This window comes from Neoarius graeffei, chromosome 1 (genome assembly GCF_027579695.1).
Source record: "Neoarius graeffei isolate fNeoGra1 chromosome 1, fNeoGra1.pri, whole genome shotgun sequence".
NCBI classification, from domain to species: domain Eukaryota; kingdom Metazoa; phylum Chordata; class Actinopteri; order Siluriformes; family Ariidae; genus Neoarius; species Neoarius graeffei.
In genome coordinates this window covers 11,594,186-11,615,515 of record NC_083569.1, presented here as the reverse complement: position 1 = coordinate 11,615,515, position 21,330 = coordinate 11,594,186, and the positions used below count along the sequence as shown (strand labels likewise).

The 21,330-nt window shown below is 40.0% G+C and overlaps 1 protein-coding gene across 1 annotated transcript in view; it reads right to left on the bottom strand.

Moving 5' to 3' along the window:
* Positions 1–21,330, bottom strand: part of uggt1 (UDP-glucose glycoprotein glucosyltransferase 1) — a 122,486-nt gene that overhangs the window by 43,622 nt on the left and 57,534 nt on the right. Inside the window, exons 16-19 of the mRNA XM_060929609.1 lie at positions 20,806–20,941; positions 17,713–17,844; positions 7,668–7,832; positions 6,249–6,369 (exon numbers count right to left, since the gene is read on the bottom strand). Coding sequence (XP_060785592.1) covers positions 6,249–6,369; positions 7,668–7,832; positions 17,713–17,844; positions 20,806–20,941 — 554 coding nt within the window. The remainder of the gene's footprint in view (positions 1–6,248; positions 6,370–7,667; positions 7,833–17,712; positions 17,845–20,805; positions 20,942–21,330) is intronic.

Sequence of the window (21,330 nt, the reverse complement as noted above, 5' to 3'; positions counted from 1 at the left end):
AAGGATCTGAGCGCCTTTTATTTAAAAATTTTTTTTTTTAAACAAGGGCCAAATTGTGACTGGGTCTGACTTAGGGGTCAACCGATAATCGGCCTGGCCGATATATCGGGCCGATATTCTGCATTTTTAGGGTTCTTGGTATCGGCCATAATTTCCGCCGATAACATGCCTTTTTGCAGCCATTTCGTTCCTAACGCGACTGTCACTGCACGTCCTTTCCTGCACTCACCTCTCTGAGTTCAAGAACACGGTCCCACCCACCACAACATCTGATTTGTTTGGCACAAGAGATATAGCCAATCGACACGTGTAGCTAAACGCTGTGAACTGTTTCAAGGTGGCCGTACGGGCACTCGGGCAGAAGCGGCACAAGGGATACAGCCAATCAACACGCGTAGCTAAACGCTGTGAACTGTTTCAAGGCGGCCGTATGGGCACTCGGGCAGAAGCAGATCCCACTTCAAGGTAAGGACACGCTGCTTTTGCCGCAATAAGTCACAAACACACAAGTTGCAAAAGCACAACATCATTATATGTTTACATTCTTCATCTACTACTCGTTAAAATTGTCCATTTGCATCTGTGTAGCCAGGCAAACTTAGCTTACGGAAGGAAGCACTTGAATTAGCCTACAACCAACTAGTCTCGCTGAAACTACATGTAATGTTGTCCATAGTAAGCAGTCCCCAGCATAACGTAGGCTGCAGTCATTTTTAAATCCCCATCTGGAAACGTTGTGAATGTGTCAGTAGTTCTACTCGAACAGTAGAATGACAGCCATACAGAGAGGTGGTCAAGGGAAGACGAAATAAAACGTAGTGTTTGTGTTCTGTAGGCTAGCGCAAGGCTATTTGTTATGGTGATGAGTAAACTTCATGACGTGACTCGTGCTCAAAAAGCGCATTGCACTTGTATATGTTAGGTAACTTTATAAAGCGCTATTTGAACATTTGAACAAGCCAGGTGTGATATGGTGCTAGTAGGCTATGTAATACTGTAGGGAGGGCATTAAAAGCATTAGAATGTAGATGGTTACTTGTTAAGTTGTTACATAATAGGGAGTGATAGCCTACTTTATGTTTGATTTTACTTTTTAAAAAATGCTGCAGGCAGCTCCCTACACTTGATTTGTTACTTAAAAACTACTTGAAGTTGGTAAGTCTTACTTAGTTCTTAGTGTAAAAGAATCCAGAGTGTATTTTCATTTATTTTCCACTGAAAATGGTGAGCTGTAATATAGTAGGGAGTGATTTATTTTTTTATTGGTGAATATTTATTTCATTATTATTTTATTTCTCATTTTATTCTAACTAATGTTTGACTTTATTGTACAAATGCTGCTGGCATCTCCCTGCACAAAATTTCATGTTCAATTTTACAATTAAACATACATTTCATGGATATGAAGGTCTGTGTCAGTGTGTGCTATGTTTAATTTCATGTGAATTATAATGTTTACATTTATCAGTTGCACATATCGGTTATCGGCATCCCAATTCCATGATAATCGGTATCGGCCCTGAAAAAAACATATCGGTCGATCCCTAGTCTGACTGAGCATCTCCAAAATGGCCCATCTTGTAGGGTGTTCCTGGTATGCATTGGACAGTGGTTAGTACCTACCAAAAGTGGTCCAAGGATCCAAAGGACAACCGGTGAACCGGCAACAGTAGTGCTGCCACTAACGACTAATTTTCTCACGACTAATCTTTCGACTAATTTTTCGATTAGTCGACTAATCTTAATGACTAATTTCCAAAAAAAATCAAGCGATTGCTATTTCATTTGAGTTCTTTTTATTTTGCGTGTAACTCAAGGGCCAAAACATAAAATGTCACTTGTACCAAACATAACATAAATAAATTAAATATTGAAAAAAATAAAATAAAATTTACTTTTAGTTTACTTTTCTGAAGCATCCTCAATAACTCCTGTGTGTTTCCTTTTAAGGCGCTCGTGCATCGTGGATGTGCTCCCGTGATAAGCCAACGAAGTCTTACAGAGTGTACAAACCACTCTATCACCAGCTGCCCTAAAGTATTCCCATACTTTCGATGCTTTTGGTCTTTTTGTAACGTTAGAAGTCGCCGTCCTTGATTCATCAGAGTCACTTGCCGCTGCCATTTTCATGTCAAGACATGCTCAAAACCAGAACCGACAGTAAAGGAAGATCATAATGGGAGAGGGAAAGAGAGCCAATTTGACCGGTGGGGTGCGCACATCAAAACTAGTGGTGTGGAGCAGAATTACCTGAACTCGGATGAGCCGTTTGAGACTGAAGACCAAAAATAAATAGGCGATTGACAGGCCTACAAAAAAAAAAAAAGTAATCGACTAAAAAAATTCCAGTCGACCATTTTTTATGGTCGATTACGTCAACTAATCACGGCAGCACTAGGCGACAGGGTCACGGGTGTCGAAGGCTCATTGATTCACATGGTGCATGAAGGCTTTTAGCGCTGGACCATATGGACTAGCCTTCATGCCCCATGTGAATCAATCAATCAATGAGCCTTCGACACCTGTGACCCTGTCGCCGGTTCACCGGTTGTCCTTTGGATCCTTGACAGGGTTCCCACAGTTTTTCAGGCTTCTTTTTTAATGACTTTTAAGGACCAATTTTCATTTTTTTAAGGACCCAATGACCAAAACTGAATATCACTGGTGTGAAATTGCCTATTGTAACAATCACTTGCTTGTTTTCCCACACCTCGTCTGCTTGTTTTCTTTATGACTCTTAAAGGACTTTTCTTGACCAAATCTTGCAACAAGTGCAGCAATTCCTGATATGTCTGATATTTAAAACGATTTTAAGAAAACCTCAACGGTGGGTGAGGAAATGGTTTTATTTCACAAGATTTTCATTTTGTTCAGGAACAATTGAAACTAAAAGTATTGACACAGGGTGGCCCAGAACCCCCCTTGCTATTCTTATGTTATGGAATAAATTTTCTAATGAGTCTGCATGTTTCTATACATGTTATAGACAGATTGAAAGTCGTATGTTTTGTTAATCCATGTTTCCATTAATACGCATCAATGGCGGGCGACCGAGCTGATACGAAGTAGTCACGTGACCCTGTTCGGGACTGATCCCGAACAGCGCCACGTGGTTCCGGGCTATTCTCAAAAGCAGACACCAGGGGTCGCCACTATACACTTTGTTCAGCCCCTGACCGCTAGTGCAGTTCGCCTGTGAAACAGGGTCGTTTGCGCAAATCGGGGCAGCGGGAACAGCGTTTTCGGAAATTAAAAATGTGTTATTAGAAGGGAGACGAAAAAAACGCTGATTTTTAAGGACTTTTATTGACTTTAACAGATTTTCATCAATTTTATGGATAATTAAGTACCGTATTTTTCGGACTATAAGTCGCACTTTTTTTCATGGTTCGGCTGGCCATGCGACTTATACTCCAGTGCGACGTATATATATATATATTTTTTTTTTTTTCACCGCGGAATAACTGGAGCTGATGCTGAGTCTGACGACAGCCACGCAGAAGAAGAGGAAACGGCGCTTCATCTGCCGCTGGAGGCAGAGTTGTTCAGAAGTGACACCGAGGATGAGGAATTCAATGGATTTGCTGATTTGGAGTGAAATCATCAGCTTGATAAACTTGATTGACCTGTGTTTTATTATTAATGATAGGCCTATAGTTATTTAAATAAGTTATGTAGTGATTTTAGGCAGTGCTTAATTTGTGAAGTGGGAGGTCCCGGAACGCAGGAGGTGGGTGGGTCCGGCGACTCAAAAAAAAAAAAAAGGCGGGGGATGGTTTACTATAACTTTACGCACATGCGCTTATTGTGTGTGTAAAATAATAATAATAATAATAATAATAATAATAATATCAGACATTATGATCTTAGAAAACGCTTTAGTGACAAACAGTTACAGACAGTAATATGTCGTGATATTATATTATAAAATATTAATTTTTATTAGTCTATATATTAAATTATATATTACATTTATCTTCTAAAATAACAGACTGTACTCATCACAACCGGTTTATTTCACCATTGGAGATCAGATCACACAAGACATGAGTTAAATGACTCATTTTAAGGATTTAAGTAGGGGATTTAAAAGCGGTTGTTGTTGTTTTTTTCACTAGACGGTTGTTTTTACTACCGTACCTGTCTTTGGAGATGATATACCTATAGCCTACTTGACCTCTGATTTGATGAAATAAAATTCGACAAAAATGAAGAATGACACTCCTCGATGATGACTACAGCTTTAATAACACAGATGAAAGAGCCATGGGGCGATAATAAGCCCTACCGGTAAAAATATTCTAAAAGCAAACTGATTAATGCATCAGTAATAGGCTACTAATATTAGTTATAATAATAATAATATAAGCTATTAGTAATAACGATAGTGATAGTATTAAAGATAGTAGTAGATATTTAAAATAATCAGACTAGGCTACTTACAGGGCAAAGGGCGCGTTATCACTGCTCAGCTGTTCGTTTATTAAATAAACAATGCAGTCGCGCAGTAACCACGCGCCGCTTATCAGATAGAATCACAGATTCTATGGATAGAATAACCTTTCAAAAAAGCACGACTTATAGTCCGGTACGACATATATATGTTTTTTTCGTCTTCATAATGCATTTTTTGGCTGATGCGACTTAAACTCCGGAGCGACGTATAGTCCGGAAAATACGGTACTTAATTTTACAAATTCATTTTTTTAGGACTTTTATGGACTTTAAGGACCTGTACGAACACTGCTTGAACCACTTTTGGTAGATACTAACCACTGCATACCAGGAACGCCCTACAAGATGTGCCATTTTGGAGATGCTCAGTCAGACCTAGTCATCTCGCCATCACAATTTAGCCCTTGTTTAAAAAAAAAAATTGCTCAGATCCTTACGCTTGCCCATTTTTCCTGCTTCCAACACATCAACTTCAAGGACTGTTCTCTTTCTTGTTGCCTAATACTGACAGGCTGATCTGTGTGTGTGTGTGTGTGTGTGTGTGTGTGTGTGTGTGTGTGTGTGTGTGTACACATAAAAAGCAGTTGTCAGACTCTGTTCTCGATAGCCGTCTTTATGAATGAGCTGTTACTACAGAAACAATAACACTAACATATTCGAGTATGAAAGGTGAATTTTGGATTCAGAAATGTAATTTCTATGTAAAAGTCGTAAAGTATATTATTGGTTACGTGACCAGTACTAGAAAACGACAGGGAACACTGAACAGTCACGGGGACATAGAGTTAAATCCTCATGATATACTCGTACTTCCTATAATTTGGAAAAATATTCAATTTTTCCAAATTATTATCTCATCTCATTATCTCTAGCCGCTTTATCCTGTTCTACAGGGTTGCAGGCAAGCTGGAGCCTATCCCAGCTGACTACGGGCGAAAGGCGGGGTACACCCTGGACAAGTCGCCAGGTCATCACAGGGCTGACACATAGACACAGACAACCATTCACACTCACATTCACACCTACGGTCAATTTAGAGTCACCAGTTAGCCTAACCTGCATGTCTTTGGACTGTGGGGGAAACCTGAGCACCCGGAGGAAACCCACGCGGACACGGGGAGAACATGCAAACTCCACACAGAAAGGCCCTCACCGGCCACGGGGCTCGAACCCGGACTTTCTTGCTGTAAGGAGACAGCGCTAACCACCATGCTGCTCCCGAATTATTATTATTATTAATAATAATTACACAGTAAATGCATTTGGAAGGTTGTAATAGCTGTTTTCAACCGGACCTGGAAACCCTTGACGACGTTATGTGAAATGTCATCTAATTAAGTTGTTTCAAAGGCTTTTTAAAGCATTTCCCTAGCAAAAAAAAAGAGGATTGATTTTCCCTGTAATTAAATTACAAAAACCTAAATCCAAGTACTTCAAGCACTGTATGCTATACTGAGTGAGCTGTAAGAAGATGTAAGGCAAAAGTTTTTATGAGATCGACAAATGATGTGGTGAGAAGTAAAAATAATCACGTGTGTGTGTATACTCTTGTTTAACCCTATTCCAGCCTGTAAGCGAGTGTAAATACGCTCCTCTAACTTGAGCAAACTTAATTTCCTCGAGGAATAAGGCAGTTTATGAATATCCTTGTTTACGCCTCGTGTACATAAGCAGATTTTCAAGAGCGAGCGAGACGTCTAGCGACAAACTGGAAATGAGGCTGCGTTCCCTGGAGCCTCGCTGTGAATCGAGATCTCAAATTAGTTTCAGGAAGCAAATAAAAGCGAACTGACTGGTGCTGGAGAGATCCAGGTAGCTCCTGGTGGTGGTTAGGATGCGCGAGTTGATGCGGGGCACCACGTTCGGCTGGTTCATGATAAAGTCCACTACGTCGTGATCACTTGCCAGTTCGCCCTGAACGGGAAAATAAATAAATAAATAAATAAAAACTCCACAAAAGCATTGAAATATACCGTGGGGCAAAAAAGTATTTAGTCAGTCACCAATTGTGCAAGTTCTCCCACTTAAAAAGATGAGAGAGGCCTGTAATTTTCATCATAGATACACTTCAACTATGAGAGACAGAATGAGAAAAAAAAATCCAGAAAATCACATTGTCTGATTTTTAAAGAATTTATTTGCAAATTATGGTGGAAAATAAGCATTTGGTCAATAACAAAAGTTCATCTCAATACTCTGTTATATACCCTTTGTTGGCAATGACAGAGGTCAAACGCTTTCTGTACGTCTTCACAAGGTTTTCACACACTGTTGCTGGTATTTTGGCCCATTCCTCCATGCAGATCTCCTCTAGAGCAGTGATGTTTTGGGGCTGTCGCTGGGCAACACGGACTTTCAACTCCCTCCAAAGATTTTCTATGGGGTTGAGATCTGGAGACTGGCTAGGCCACTCCAGGACCTTGAAATGCTTCTTACGAAGCCACTCCTTCATTGCCCGGGCGGTGTGTTTGGGATCATCGTCATGCTGAAAGACCCAGCCACATTTCATCTTCAATGCCCTTGCTGATGGAAGGAGGTTTTCACTCAGAATCTCACGATACATGGCACCATTCATTCTTTCCTTTACACGGATCAGTCGTCCTGGTCCCTTTGCAGAAAAACAGCCCCAAAGCATGATGTTTCCACCCCCATGCTTCACAGTAGGTATGGTGTTCTTTGGATGCAACTCAGCATTCTTTCTCCTCCAAACACGACAAGTTGAGTTTTTACTGCCTGGTGCAGGTCTACAATTTTGTTTCTGGTGTCCTTTGACAGCTCTTTGGTCTTGGCCATAGTGGAGTTTGGAGTGTGACTGTTTGAGGTTGTGGACAGGTGTCTTTTATACTGATAACGAGTTCAAACAGGTGCCATTAATACAGGTAACGAGTGGAGGACAGAGGAGCCTCTTAAAGAAGAAGTTACAGGTCTGTGAGAGCCAGAAATCTTGCTTGTTTGTAGGTGACCAAATACTTATTTTACCGAGGAATTTACCAATTAATTCATTAAAAATCCTACAATGTGATTTCCTGGATTCTTTCCCCCCATTCTGTCTCTCATAGTTGAAGTGTACCCATGATGAAAATTACAGGCCTCTCTCATCTTTTTAAGTGGGAGAACTTGCACAATTGGTGGCTGACTAAATACTTTTTTGCCCCACTTTATGATAGCAGTCCACAAACAAACAATGAAGTAATCGTGGACATCTTTCTCACCAAATAGACGGCACGCTGGAAGAAACTGGTGGTGTCCAGGATCTTGTGCATGATGGTGGTCTCGAGCTCGTCGGGGTCGAGCTGCTCTCGCTGTAGAGGCATGCCATTATACAGGACTACAGGTAGAGGACCCACTCCTGTCTGCTCATGATACGCCTTCCCTTCCTGCACCAACACACGTGAGGATCAGTGACTGATTTCATTTGCCAAAGAGATGCCAAAAAGCCTAAACACCACACCTTCTTTCCTTTTGCTGCAAGCTGCAATATCTGTAGTAGAGTGGCGGCTACAGTTATCAACACCTTAACGATCTTTTGGCCGTTGCAAAAGTAGAAAAGGCTTTCAATACGTAAATTGTGCATGAATAATTACTCAAATTTCCACTGGGGGGAAAGAGCTGATTCCTGATTACTTAGTGTATCAGATCATGTGACACCGTTCCACAATTATCGACATCCAGATGATTTTTTTTTAATAACCGGTATGTGGTATTAAGTTATACAAATTTTAAATAAAAACTATGTTTTGTTGACATAGACTGATATTTAGTCCAAAATATCTTTTATATAAATATATCGATGTCGGTGTTTACGTAAATGAGGAAGTAATTCTAATGTTTGTAAACAAATGAACTGATAATGTTTAACCTGTGTCAGAAAATCTTTTTGCTCCACTTTCTACGTATTTTCGTAGATCGCATTTTGTTCATTGTTCGTCGTTGTTTGTATTAATTTCTAGTTTACCAATAAATGTCTACAGGGAATTGACACAGAGCCTAATCTAGGAATTTGAAAATAGGGGACAGATCCCTCACTAGTTGTAGAAACAAGGGACAGAAAATATTAACATGGGTAAAAATATCCCTCATTTGTTCCAGTTAGTGGGGACAGAAAAATAAGTAATACACTGGTAGATATTTTCAAGAGTACATCTATAAACAGAACAGTTTTATTAATCTTTACTTTTAGAATATCATTAACATAATACTAAATTGAACTTTCAACAAGAAAAATTAAACAAATTACTAAAAAAAAAAAAACTAGCAATCATGTAGAATGTGTAAGATTACCAGGACTACAAAAATGCAGAAAAATAGGCTTTACTTATCCAAATGCACCTGTTGGTTCAAAAGTTAAAGTGCAGAGAACCTCACAGCACAACATGAAGTTACCTTCAAATATAATATAAATGCCTCAGCTTTCATGTAAGGAAAAAAACTATTAATACTAGTACTGTGTGCAGGCAGTCTCTCCTGAAGACTAAATTAAACAATAATTATAAACTAATAAAATAAATGGCTCAGGCTTCATAGAAGAAAAAAACAATTTGAACAGAATCTCACAGTATGATGCTGAAGCTGCCTAAACAATGGAAAATAAAATACCATTTTGGCAAAAACGTTGGCATCCATTAATTTTTAAGTAAAAAAAAAATAAAGTGCACACAGTCCTTCACTGTAAACATAACACACTTTCAGTAACAGAATTTAAGCCTATTCATGCAATGTTGCCAGATACTGCTGACGTTTTCCAGCCTAAATATGTTCAAAACCCGCCAAAATGCACTTAAAACCGCCCAATCTGGCAACACTGCACACATGCTGCTTCTCTTGAATGTATACACGGAAGTAAGGCGGAAGGTAGTTTGTCGACGTCACCGTAAGACGACGCCAACGATTGGTCAAATTTGTGGGAAAATTGCGGTGATTGGATAGAATTGCAACACCGCCCTGAATTCACGGGGATTGGTTGAAGTTGCGTTGATGTTGCAAATCGCGAAATCCTGGAGGCTCTGAATGTTATGTTTGGATGAGACAGAACGATATGCCATGTGCTTTTGGGTATTTTTTAAAACACTTCACACGACTGGTTGAGATACACTGTCTTCCGGTTCAGTGACCAATGATATAAGAGTTCACAAAACTGTTTTACCCGCTAAATAAACCATTCGGAATACTTCGGTCCTTTCCGATATTTTCCGATTGGTGTGTAAACAACGCTATATTTACCGCAGTGCTTGCTAGCGGGTGCTGACGAATTGATACGCACAAGATTCAGTAAAACGCGACTACACGCTCTCTACTTATAAATGCGCGACAAAATGAATAGATACGCGATATCACTCTCGCGCCCAAAAAGTGGATGTGGACAGACAGATAAAAAACGCGTATTACGCGCCCTAGATTAAGCTCTGTTGACATTGTAAGTACATAAAAATCCAGGTCAAAGGTCGCACGTCATTCCTCGAACCAAAATATAAAATGTCTACTGATATTGTAATGTGTGGTAGATATTTACAACAAACTGCAAAAAATAAAAACCAACTGAATATTTCAAGCATGTAATGTTTTATATGCTAGGGATTTAATTCTATTTATTGCAATAGGATTCCAAATACTCTATAAACGTTCCATTCTGTATATAAAAAATAAGTGATTTTTTATAGGTACTTCATCTACTTCAACAATGTTACACAAAGATCGATCCATAACCATTGTAAATGTCACTTAATTCCACAGGGTGTCGAGAATGGTGGACACCGGTGAAAGTGATCACTATTGAGGTTTTTCACCTGACGTCACAGGGTCACGTGACGCCCCAGTGTCCGCCATTTTGAAGGTCAAGCTAGCTAATGTCAACAACATAGTAGCTGGTATGTTACTGTAGCAATGTTTACGTTCAGTCATTTGGATGACTGTTAAAACCTTTCAGTCTCAAGTTTTTCCTTTACTGTATTTACTAGTTTACTATAATTATGATCCGGCAGCTATTTACACCGGATCCAGTGTAAATAGCTGCCGGAACGCGCTCCGGCTTGCTCCCCCTCAAATTAAGCAGCGCGCTCCAGCTTGTTCCCGGAGTGCTCCAGCCGAGATTCCGGAGCGCACTGCTTAATTTGAGGGGGAGCAAGCCGGAGCGCGCTCCGGCAGCTATTTACACTGGATCCAGTGTAAATAGCTGCCGGATCATAATTACAGTAAACTAGTAAATCCAGTAAAGGAAAAACTTGAGACTGAAAGGTTTTAACAGTCATCCAAATGACTGAACGTAAACATTGCTACAGTAACATACCAGCTATGATGTTGTTGACATTAGCTAGTGCTAACAGCTAGCTGCTAGTGCACTGCTACAACACAGACACCGACCCTAATAATACAGTTCTTGGTCATTGCCTGGTAACAGCAAATTTATAACGGGCCATGTCTCAACAGACTAAGAAGTTATTTCAATGACATTTAATAACATTTTGTTTATCCTGAGGACCGAAAGTAAATGAAAATGTGAACAAACCTTAGCTGTAATAAGATGGCGACCACCGGCTCCAGGGACGACCCGCTGATGTAGGCATGTTACCCAGCCTGACAAAATATTTGTAGGTATCCAAACTCTTATACGCTTTCAGATCAATACCTGTGTATGGCGATGGGTTTTTAACGACATAGGTATACAGATCATGTGGACCGAAGTCAGGTAAAGACGAGGGCAGGGCTCGAAATTAACTTTTTTTCTTTGTGTCCCCCAGTGGTCCCGAATTCTGTGTTGTATTGTCCCGAATGGAAGCAATAGTGTCCCCATTTTTTTCCTCTCTGAAATAACCAGTGGTTAATATTATCATATGAAGTTACTATTATATTTGTAACTATGCGATTTTGAACCCTTTATATCATTTTTACAATAAGTCACAAGACACAAGCGACACATATCCTATACATCATCGACTTCAAAATTACAGTTATTGCATTTTCAGTTTATTAAACTTTGGCGATCTCGCTGTATGAATAGATACCCGTTTATTTAAAGGGGCCAACTAGCTCATTCAGAAAATGTTTCAACTCCCTACATCTGCAGTACACTTTAGTTGAAAATAAGACCCCTTTTATGTTCATTTCATCTACTTATACCTTGAATATCTGTTGGCACTTATAAGGCCAACTTATAATTTTCACCCTTACCGTTATCCATTTTTATGAACTTTCCGTTATCCATTACCGTTATCCATTTTTATGAACTTTCCGTTATCCATTACCGTTATCCATTTTTATGAACTTTCGCTGCCGAAACGTGGGTGCAAATGTTAGCAACATCAGCATAGTGCCAGGTCCGAGCCTAGTTGTGCTGCTGACTGACTAAACTTTCTGAACTAGAAAGACACCAAGAAAACTCACTTATTCTGTTGAACGGTATCTTCCGTCAAGATCATCCACATCATTCCTGTTGTATTTTATAACGTGTCTAACAGTGTTCATTAAGTTCATTCAGTTGCTAGCGTTGCCTGCAGACCAGGCGATGACACTTTGGATCCTGAAGGTCCCGGAGACGTTATGTCTGGGCTTTCAGTTTCTTCCCCGCGGTCGGTCCGCTTCAACCACTTAAGCATTTTTGTTCTGGCAAGAGTCGGCGCAGCGTGTGCGGTAGCAATTCCATTCCAAGTCCATATAATGCGGACTCCGGCCGAAGATTCTAGAACAGAATGCGCTGCTTGTAGCCTACTGATGCAGGTGCATCCAAAGTGTAGCTACTATGTATTTTTCGCTGTTAACGTTTTAAAATTAAAATTGACAAATTAGGTGAATGTCTACGTATGTGTTACGGCTTTGTAAATAATATTAATGTAGAACTTTTTTTCTAGATCTATTTTTTTCCATTGTCCCGGGATTGTCCCAGATATGATAATTTTGTGTCCCGATGACATTTTTTATGGTCCCCGGGACGTCGGGACACCGTTAGTTTCGAGCGCTGGACGAGGGCTTCGTGTACTTCCGTATGTCAGTGAACAATCCTGGTGGAAGCAGGTAAGCGTCGTTCTCTAAGCCTGCTAACCTCAATTTTTGCAAATACCTCTCCCTCTGCTCGCCCTGTAAATGCCCTACGTCGCTGGATAGTGAAGGTGTTTTCTGCATCTCGCTCCTTTTTCTTTTATGTTTTTCGTTTGTCGCCTTCCTCGCATTCAAACTGATTCGAGCCGTGACGTCCAAAATGGCAGCCTCACATGACTTGGTCACGTGGGTGAAAAACCTCAATTATAGAGACCTCACACGACTTCTCAAACACGCGTTTAGCTACAAAATGGCGACTGTCAAATGAAAAAGTAGGTTTCGACAAGATGAGCATGAAATATCGGTGAATTTGATCAGTAAAAACATGCCCATGATCTTTCCATCATGCTTATCTGCGATGATAACGGACAGGTTTTCCTCAAATTGCTGATCGTGCTAAAAAACAAAAATCCCATCCCCGGTAACGAGCTGCGTCATCAGACGACAAGCTCAAAGGACGAGGCGCGTTTTCCGGTTGATTAACCAACCAATAATAATAACAACTGTTGTAACTGAAACTCACCTTTGTAAAATAGTTTTTATTGGTAAATCTGAAAAGGTCATGATGCATTTTTGTTTTTATGTTCCTTTAGGTAAGAAAACACACTGGGTGAAATATTTTGACAAAATTCAAAAGTTTAATGGGGGCACCAGGAGCTCAAAGTTATGGAAAAAGCTTCTATTTTATGACTTTTATGACAATTTCGATCACTTTTCATGAAACATTATGGCACCTTATAGAGTACACCAAATATCTTAGATACACATTTTTAGTACATATTCTAAATATATTATCAAGCACAGTTTGAGTTTTAGCTGCTCTTGTTCAACTATCTTTCGATTACGTTCATTATGTCTTATATTGAATATTGTTAGTTTTTTCTTTTTTATCAGACATCTAATTTTTTAGGTTTGTTTACCTGACATGTTTCGACGTACGACTGTCGTCTTCCTCAGAGTGTCACCGGATGTTATTGGTGACGCATCTTTTATCAGCTGATGTTTCCGAAGGCGTGGCCTTCCTGTCTGGTTTGACAGGTCGGTCACGCCTTCTACTGTCAGTTCGTCCCCTGCAAGATGGCACTCCAGGTATGGGAGAGCATGTATGCTCCCTCATCTCGGTTGATGGTCCTCGGGCTTCGCTTACGGATCTCTATGGCCTCCCTGATCCAGCGCTGATGTTTATTATCTTCTGTGCGGATGACTCTGGCATTCCCCCAGTCCATAACATGATTTTCCCTTTTGCAATGATCTGTTATGGCTGACTTATAATTTTCCTGCTGTGCCTTTTCTTTTATTGTTCGGGTTTGTCTTGTAGCCGTCTCCTTTTCGCACTCTTTCTTATGTTCATTTTTTCTTGTGTTGAAACTCCTTCCTGTCTCCCCAATGTAAGTTTTATTGCATGATTGGCATGGAATCTCATATATGGTGTTGCATCTGTTGTCCGGATGTATTCTGTCTTTGGGATGAACCAGGATCTGAAGGAGTGTTGTGTGTGGTTTGACAGGTGTGTTAATGTTTTATTTCCTCATTGCTCTTTGAATACGTTCCGTTATTCCTCTGATGTATGGTAATGTCACTACTCCCCTGTGTTCTTGTTTGTTGGTTTGTTTTTTCTCTTTCTTCTGTGTTTTATTGTTTTTGACCTGTTCCACCCCTTTGGATATTGCCCATTGTGGATATTGACATGCCTTCAGTGTGTGTTGTATGTGTTGTTCTTTCTGTTCTTTGTCCTGTGCATCTGTAATTATTGCTGCGCGTTCATGTAATGTTCTGACTACAGATATTTTGTGCATTATGGGGTGTTCGGAAGTCCAGTTTAAATATTGGTCGGTGTGTGTGGGTTTCCTGTGTACTTTTATTTTGATGTCCCCCTCTTCTGTGTGATGTATTTTTAAGTCCAAAAATGCTATTGACTGCTCCGTTTCCTCTTCATGTGTGAATTTTATATTGCCGGTATTGTCTATAGCCTGGGTGCCCACTACGTCGATCGCGATCGACCGGTCGATCTCGAAGGCAGGGATGGTAGCTCTCATGATTGATATGTAAATATTAATATATTTGTTATGAAATTAAAAAAAAAAAAACGTCGTGGTCATTTTTACATGTAAACAAATTTGCTTTTTCCCTGAAGCGAAATGTCAGCCAAGCGCTGCGTCAAAAAAATTGTTACATTAGGTTACCATGACAACCAGCAAAATGAAACTGCTGGTTTCAAAGATGCAGCGCCGTGATTTAGGAAACTTCCGAAACCTCGCCTCGGAGCTGGAGATGCAAGGGAGGGCGTTTGCGCAGCTTAACAGTGCGCGCTACACTGAGCAGATTGAAATTCTCCAGTCAGAGTTTGAGAAGCGATTTCAAGGCTTTGCTTTGCTCGAGCCACTAGCTACATTCATGTGCCACCCATTCGGGGAAGATACTGAGGTGGATTCCCTCACCTCAAAAGTTGCGGCACTGTTTCAGCTGAACACGTCTGCCGTGCAAGACGAGATGCTGATGCTGCAGTCTGACATCGAGTTGAAGTCCAGGGCGCGTGGGCCGTTTTGGAATTTACTCACGGAGGCGAAGTACCCGAACATGCGGCAATGTGCCACCTCCTTAACCGCATTGTTCGGCTCCACTTATTTGTGCGAGTCGGCCTTTTCGCATATGAAGATCATTAAGTCTAAATACCGCTCCAGTATGTCCGACGATCATCTCGAGGCCTGCTTGAGGCTCGCTACCAGCAGCTACTGTCCGGACTATGCAGCCCTCTCTGACTCCCTCCAGTGCCGATCATCATCGGATTAAGATCTGATTTAGGGCCTACATCAGTATCTATGCTATGTATTAAAGTTGTGCTGTTGCTAAGTTCCACGGTAAAAAAAAAGAAAAGAAAGAAGGAAAAAAATATAAAAGAAGGAAAAATGTTTTTATATAAAATTGTTGTAAATGTCAAATCTCTGTCTAGCAGGCTATACAAAAGTCAATAGATGTGAACAAAAATGTTTTGGGGTTTACAATGCCTGTCTGGATGCATTTAACTTTTTTTTCTAAACATAGCCCATTTTTTTTTTTTTTTACAGTGGGCTTGTTTCATGTTTACATATTAGTAGTTTGCGGTTTATAAAAGTTAACAGTGATTTGAACAAAAATACGTTTAGGAGTACAAAACTTATGCATTTAACATAATTTGAATGTAAATTTCAGTCACCTTTTTGTGTGCATGTTTGCATATTATTAAACAAATTGCATATGAATGTTTATAAATCAAAACAAGTGTCATTGTTATTATTATTATTATTATTATTAGTAGTAGTAGTAGGCCTAGTAGTAGCAGTACTAGTAGTCATAGTAGGCCTAGTAGTGGTAACAACCTAGTCCGAGTAGATCATATTAACATGGTCATTTTAAAAGTAGCTCGCGAATCAAAATATTGTGGGCACCCCTGGTCTATAGTATTGAGATGGTCGGTAAGTTGAGTGTATCCCCTCTTTACTTTTTCCAATATGTCGTCCACATACCGTTTCCAGAGTGTTGGTCTGTATTCCGCTGGTATTGTACTTTTAAACAGGGCTTTGAACTGGAATTTTTTTCCTATTGGTTCGTTCCGAACAGAAACGGAATTTTAACGTTTCCGGTTTTGGGTTCCACCATTAAATAGACGTTCCCGAACCGGTTAGAACAAAAAAATTTCGTTCCCGGAACGGTTAATTACGTTCCCTGTCAGCTGTTTAACAAATGGCTATAAAATTATGTCTCTGTCTCATCCAGCTTAAGCCAAATGTGGGCTAATTCTATTACAACCTTCATTAAATAAGACAAGAAATAATTCAAAACAATTATTATTTCAAATGTTGGCGATTTGGATTCTCAGTATGTCTTCCCATCTACACAAACAGAAAAAGTGCCAAAAATGAAAGATCATTCGTTTAGTGTGTTACCAAAGGCTAGTCAGGCCCTATAGAGGGCTACCGCATGACATCACCGCGCCGCGAGATTTTGTTAGGCGCCATATTGGAAGACCAAGTACACATCTATGCAAGTACATACATACATAAAACACACTACAACTGAAATGTAGCCAGGGCCGGTTCTGCCCTAATCTGGACCCGGGTGCAACATTGCGCAACCGCCCCCCCAAAAAAAACACCAGTCTAAATCAGGACAACCATCACATAACTATAACTATAAACATTTTATATCAACTATTTTAACTAAATGGGCTATAATAAATAAGCCTGCAGGCAGCCACGGCGGGCTGCCTCAGAAAAGTAACCATTTGTCCTACCTTAAAACTCATTTTGCATTTTCTGCCTCCTTTTTTGTATTTTCAACCCTCCGTTTATTTTCTTTCCTTTTCTGAAAACCCGATTTGTGTCCAGACATTTTGTTCTGCTACCAACGAACTAACTCGTCAGGTCTCGTCTCTCGAGCCCGCGATGATTCCCGTGGGAAGGGCAACAATTGATACATTTTTACAAACAGCCAATAGGGAGGTTGCATCGTTCAGGCTCTTCTTTGCTCAGACACTCAGTAATGGAGACATGATAGTAGTCCACCCTCCCGCTCTCTCCATTCAGTCAGTGAACGTCACACAGGAAGTGAACCCCAGCGGGTCATAGAAACTTGCGCAGGAGAAGAATGACTATTTGTAGGCTACAGAAACTTTGAGGAACGAAATAAAAACCGGTATTAACCGGTTACCATTATTTTTAATAAGCGTTTCTGTTCCGGAACATAAAAAATAATAAAGTTTCTGGTTTCGTTTCTGTTCCATGTGAAATAGAAAAAGTTCCTGGTTTTCGTTTTCGTTCCTTGAACCGGTTCAAAGCCCTGCTTTTAAACAATACAAATGTATTATGAATCACATTAATGCTTCTCAATCCCTTCTTAACATCATCTCTGGGTCACAAGAAATCAATAAATGGAGTCCAACATTGTGATTCAAACCTTACGCGAAAACATAAAATAAGCGGTTTTTGGCAAAAAATGAACCTCATGGTGCCACCATTAGACTTTTGAATATGGTCGAAAAATTTTACAGGATGTCTTTATTGGTGAAAAGGAACACCCAGACAAAAATGCATCAGATTTTATGAAAGTGAGGGCAACTGATGCACCCTATTAGGCACTGTCAATAATTGCAGCCGCCACTCGATAATGTATTAGTTGTAGTCTCTATGAAATTACTACTACTAATAATAATAATAATAATAAGCAATGTCACTGAGTGAAGCGTTTTTGTACCTTGCGATTGTTGTCGTAGACTGAATCTGCTCCCAGAATGCTGCTTACTTCCACATAAGGGTAACGTTTCTCCAGAACGGCCACCACATCCTCCACCTTCAGCTTCCCTCCACTAGGCACACGGTTCAACATCTGATTTATTTAAAAAAAAAAAGTTATACAGTTGTGGTCAGAAGTTTACATACAGTGACATGAATGTCATCTTGGATATGAATGCCGTGGCAATATTTGGGCTTTCAGTAATTTCTTTGAACTGTTCTTTTTATGTGGCAGAATGATTGTACAGCATACATTTTTAAGTAAAAAATTTTCTCTGGGTTTTTTTTCTCAGGGTCAAAATTATACATACAGGGTAAAAAAAATTACATACGCTCACTTAAATTATTAATTCCGAGGTGCTGAAACTTCCACAATGTCTCTTATCTTGCCAAGGCCGAGGTCTCTTAACTTCCTGTTAGTGATCATGATTGACTACAGCTGGTAGCTTCTCTGTGCCTTCATAAAAAGAGTTTGTTTACAGCACTCATTGGACTGACCAGTAAAACAGGAAAGTCCAAGGAGCTCAGTGCAGATCTGAGAAAGAGGATCGCAGATATACACAACTCCGGAATATCTCTTGGCGCTATTTCTAAACAACTGCAAATTCCAAGATCAGTTCAAACAATTGTATCAAAGTTATTGTGAGGTGTAGTCACTTTGCCAAGCCACTTTGCTTCAAGAAAACCCAAACTGTCACCCTCAGCTGAAAGAAAATTGGTTTGGATGGTCAGGAACAACCTGGGAACCACCATGATACAGCCCTGCCATGAACTGGAAGCTGACGGATCACCGTGGACTAACACTACGTTCAGACTGCAACCTGAAACGACCCATATCCGAATTGTTGTGAAATCCGATTTTTTTGTTAGGCCGTTCACATTATCAATTATATGAAACTTGTATGCGATCTCCAATATGAACGGAAAACGACCCAAAAGTGTCCCGCATGCGCAAATTGACACGTAATAAGCACATCTACGTAATACGTAAACAAAAAAAAAAAAGCGCACTCATGTTTAATGATTTCTTTTGTTTGTGTGTTTAATTATCTGGTTAGTGTTAAAGTGTGAGGTCTCGTGTGTGTTTTTGTTTCTGAACTGAAATGAAAACGTGTAGCCTGGTAACGAGGGTTGACCCCTAAATGTCTCTCTAATTTCTATATAAGTGCACTACATGTTACTAGGAAGTAATGGATTTTTAAACTCTATATAGTGCACTCGAGCTTCAGTAGGCAGTCATTTGGGATACGGCCGCTGTATTACCAAACTCTTAATTCAGGCTCAATAATTTGCACATATTTATTTCGTCATATTAATAAACTTTTTCTATATTTTTATAAATATTTATTTAGATTGTTTATAGCCAGCTGAATTCTGCAACTTCTCTCAGCGCTGGCTCAAGGTGCAGAAACACCAGTGCAGTTTGCTATGGAGATGAGGCGAGACCTGGCGATGGTTTTTGTGGCGGCGGCGGAACTCGCACAATAATCTGATTAATGTGGGCAGCAGACTAATGAGACCGAAGGTGTCAAATTACTGGAAATTTCCAGAACAATCTTATAATCTTGTAATACAGGATGGTTTAAGTTATAAATCAGTTATAGAAACTGTTTTATTTAATCAGGCTAACAGATCAACATCCAGGTCCCTACCAAATCCACCATTAGCTTGATCAATTCTATAAAAGTCTATTTAAATTCTGAAAACTGTACAAATGTTGTTGTTTTCCACCAAAGAGGTGGGATTAGCCAACGCAGAATAGTGACGTTTGTCTCTTGTTGATGACGTGTAGGTCGCATGAATGTGACCTGTCTGGTCAGACTGCAGTCGCATGTGAAATTATCGGATATGCATCGGATTTAGGACCACATATCCAAGCGGCCTGGGTCGCATGTGAAAAAATTGGATCTGTGTCGTTCAGGTTGTCAATAACAAATCGGATACAGGTCGCATATGGGCAAAAAAAAAATCGGATATGGGTCGTTTCAGGGTGCAGTCTGAACGTACGGTAGTCTAAGAGGCTGCTATCCAAGAAATAACCCCCTGCTCCAAAATTGACACCTTCAAGCTTAACTAAAGTTTGAAGCTGACCACATGGACAAAGAAAAAGCCTTCTGGAGGATAGCTGTATGGTCAGATGAGACAAAGATTGAGTTGTTTGGCCACAATGACCACCAGCTACAGACGGACACTGTACCAGATGGTGGTGGTGGTAGGATCATCATGCTCTGGGGCTGTTTTGCTGCCAGTGGAACTGGTTCATTGCACAAAGTGGATGGAATGATGAAGAAGGAGGACTACCTCAGAATTCTTCAGCATAAACCATCAGAAACTTGAACATGACTTGGGACTTACAACAGGACAATGAACCTAAACACGCATCAGAGTTGGCTGTGGAGGATAAAGCAGGCTAACATTAAGCTTAAAACAAGTCCTGACTTCAACCCTGTTGAAAATATTGGACCGTGCTTATAAAGTCGAGTCTATGCCAAGAAAAAAAAAGGTTTCATTGAACTCTACCAATTCTACCATGAAGAGTCGTGAAATATCCAACCAGAATTCTGCCAGAAGCTTGTTCATGGTAAACAAAAATGTTTGGTCAAGGTGACTCTTGCGAAGAGATATTTTACCCAAATATCAGGTGTGCTGTATGTAAATTTTTCACCCTGTATTGATTTCAGAAAACCCAAAGAAAATTAAAACTTGTGCACCAAATTCTAGTGTTTGTTTTTTTTATTCAACAGAAAAAGAACAGTTCAAAGAAATTACTGAAAACCCAAATATTGCCATGACATTCATATCCAAGAGGACATTCATGTCACTGTATGTAAACTTCTGACAACTGTAATCCACATACATTATACTATTAATGCTGTCCTTGGATAAATAACTACGAAACCCAAGTTGACAAAGTGCTAAACGAAACTGGTGCTAAAGTACCCATCAATCTTTTTTTTTTCAAACCTATGACTACAGTGAGCCGTCATAATTCTGAATCTCCCGACGCCGCAGGCCTGAAGTGTTGCCTGTAAGCAGTCACTGAGATTTGACTTACTGACAGAACAGAGTCAAAGGCCAACTGATTGTCCACTTCTTCTGCGATGTAGTTGAAAGCTCGTAGCATCGCGACTCCAGCGTCCTGCATGCCATCGACATCGTCGTCATCGTTCACCACAAACACCAGTCCTATCCTGGACCCATGCAACAGAACAAGAGACTACCATCAACGCGTTCATTCGATCAGTTATCGCTTCGTTAAAGGACATGGGACATGCTATATCAGTTTCTTTCCATTAAAAATATGAAATAATTGCATCAACAAATACAAAATCATCTATTAAATTCAGCAAAATCGTTATATTCGTCATGATTATATGGCATTTCTGCTCGAGCTCCGATATGCATATTTTACAACCGGAAGAGCCGCTGTCACGTGATCATACGTCACAAAAACTTTCGGGTACAGCACAAGCGGGTAGATGAATATGGAGAAGTGTGAATCGTGATGATGACGAATGCGACAAAATAGTTTTTGTGTCTTGGATGACAAGAAAATTGTTTCGTTTTTAGTGTTTAACGT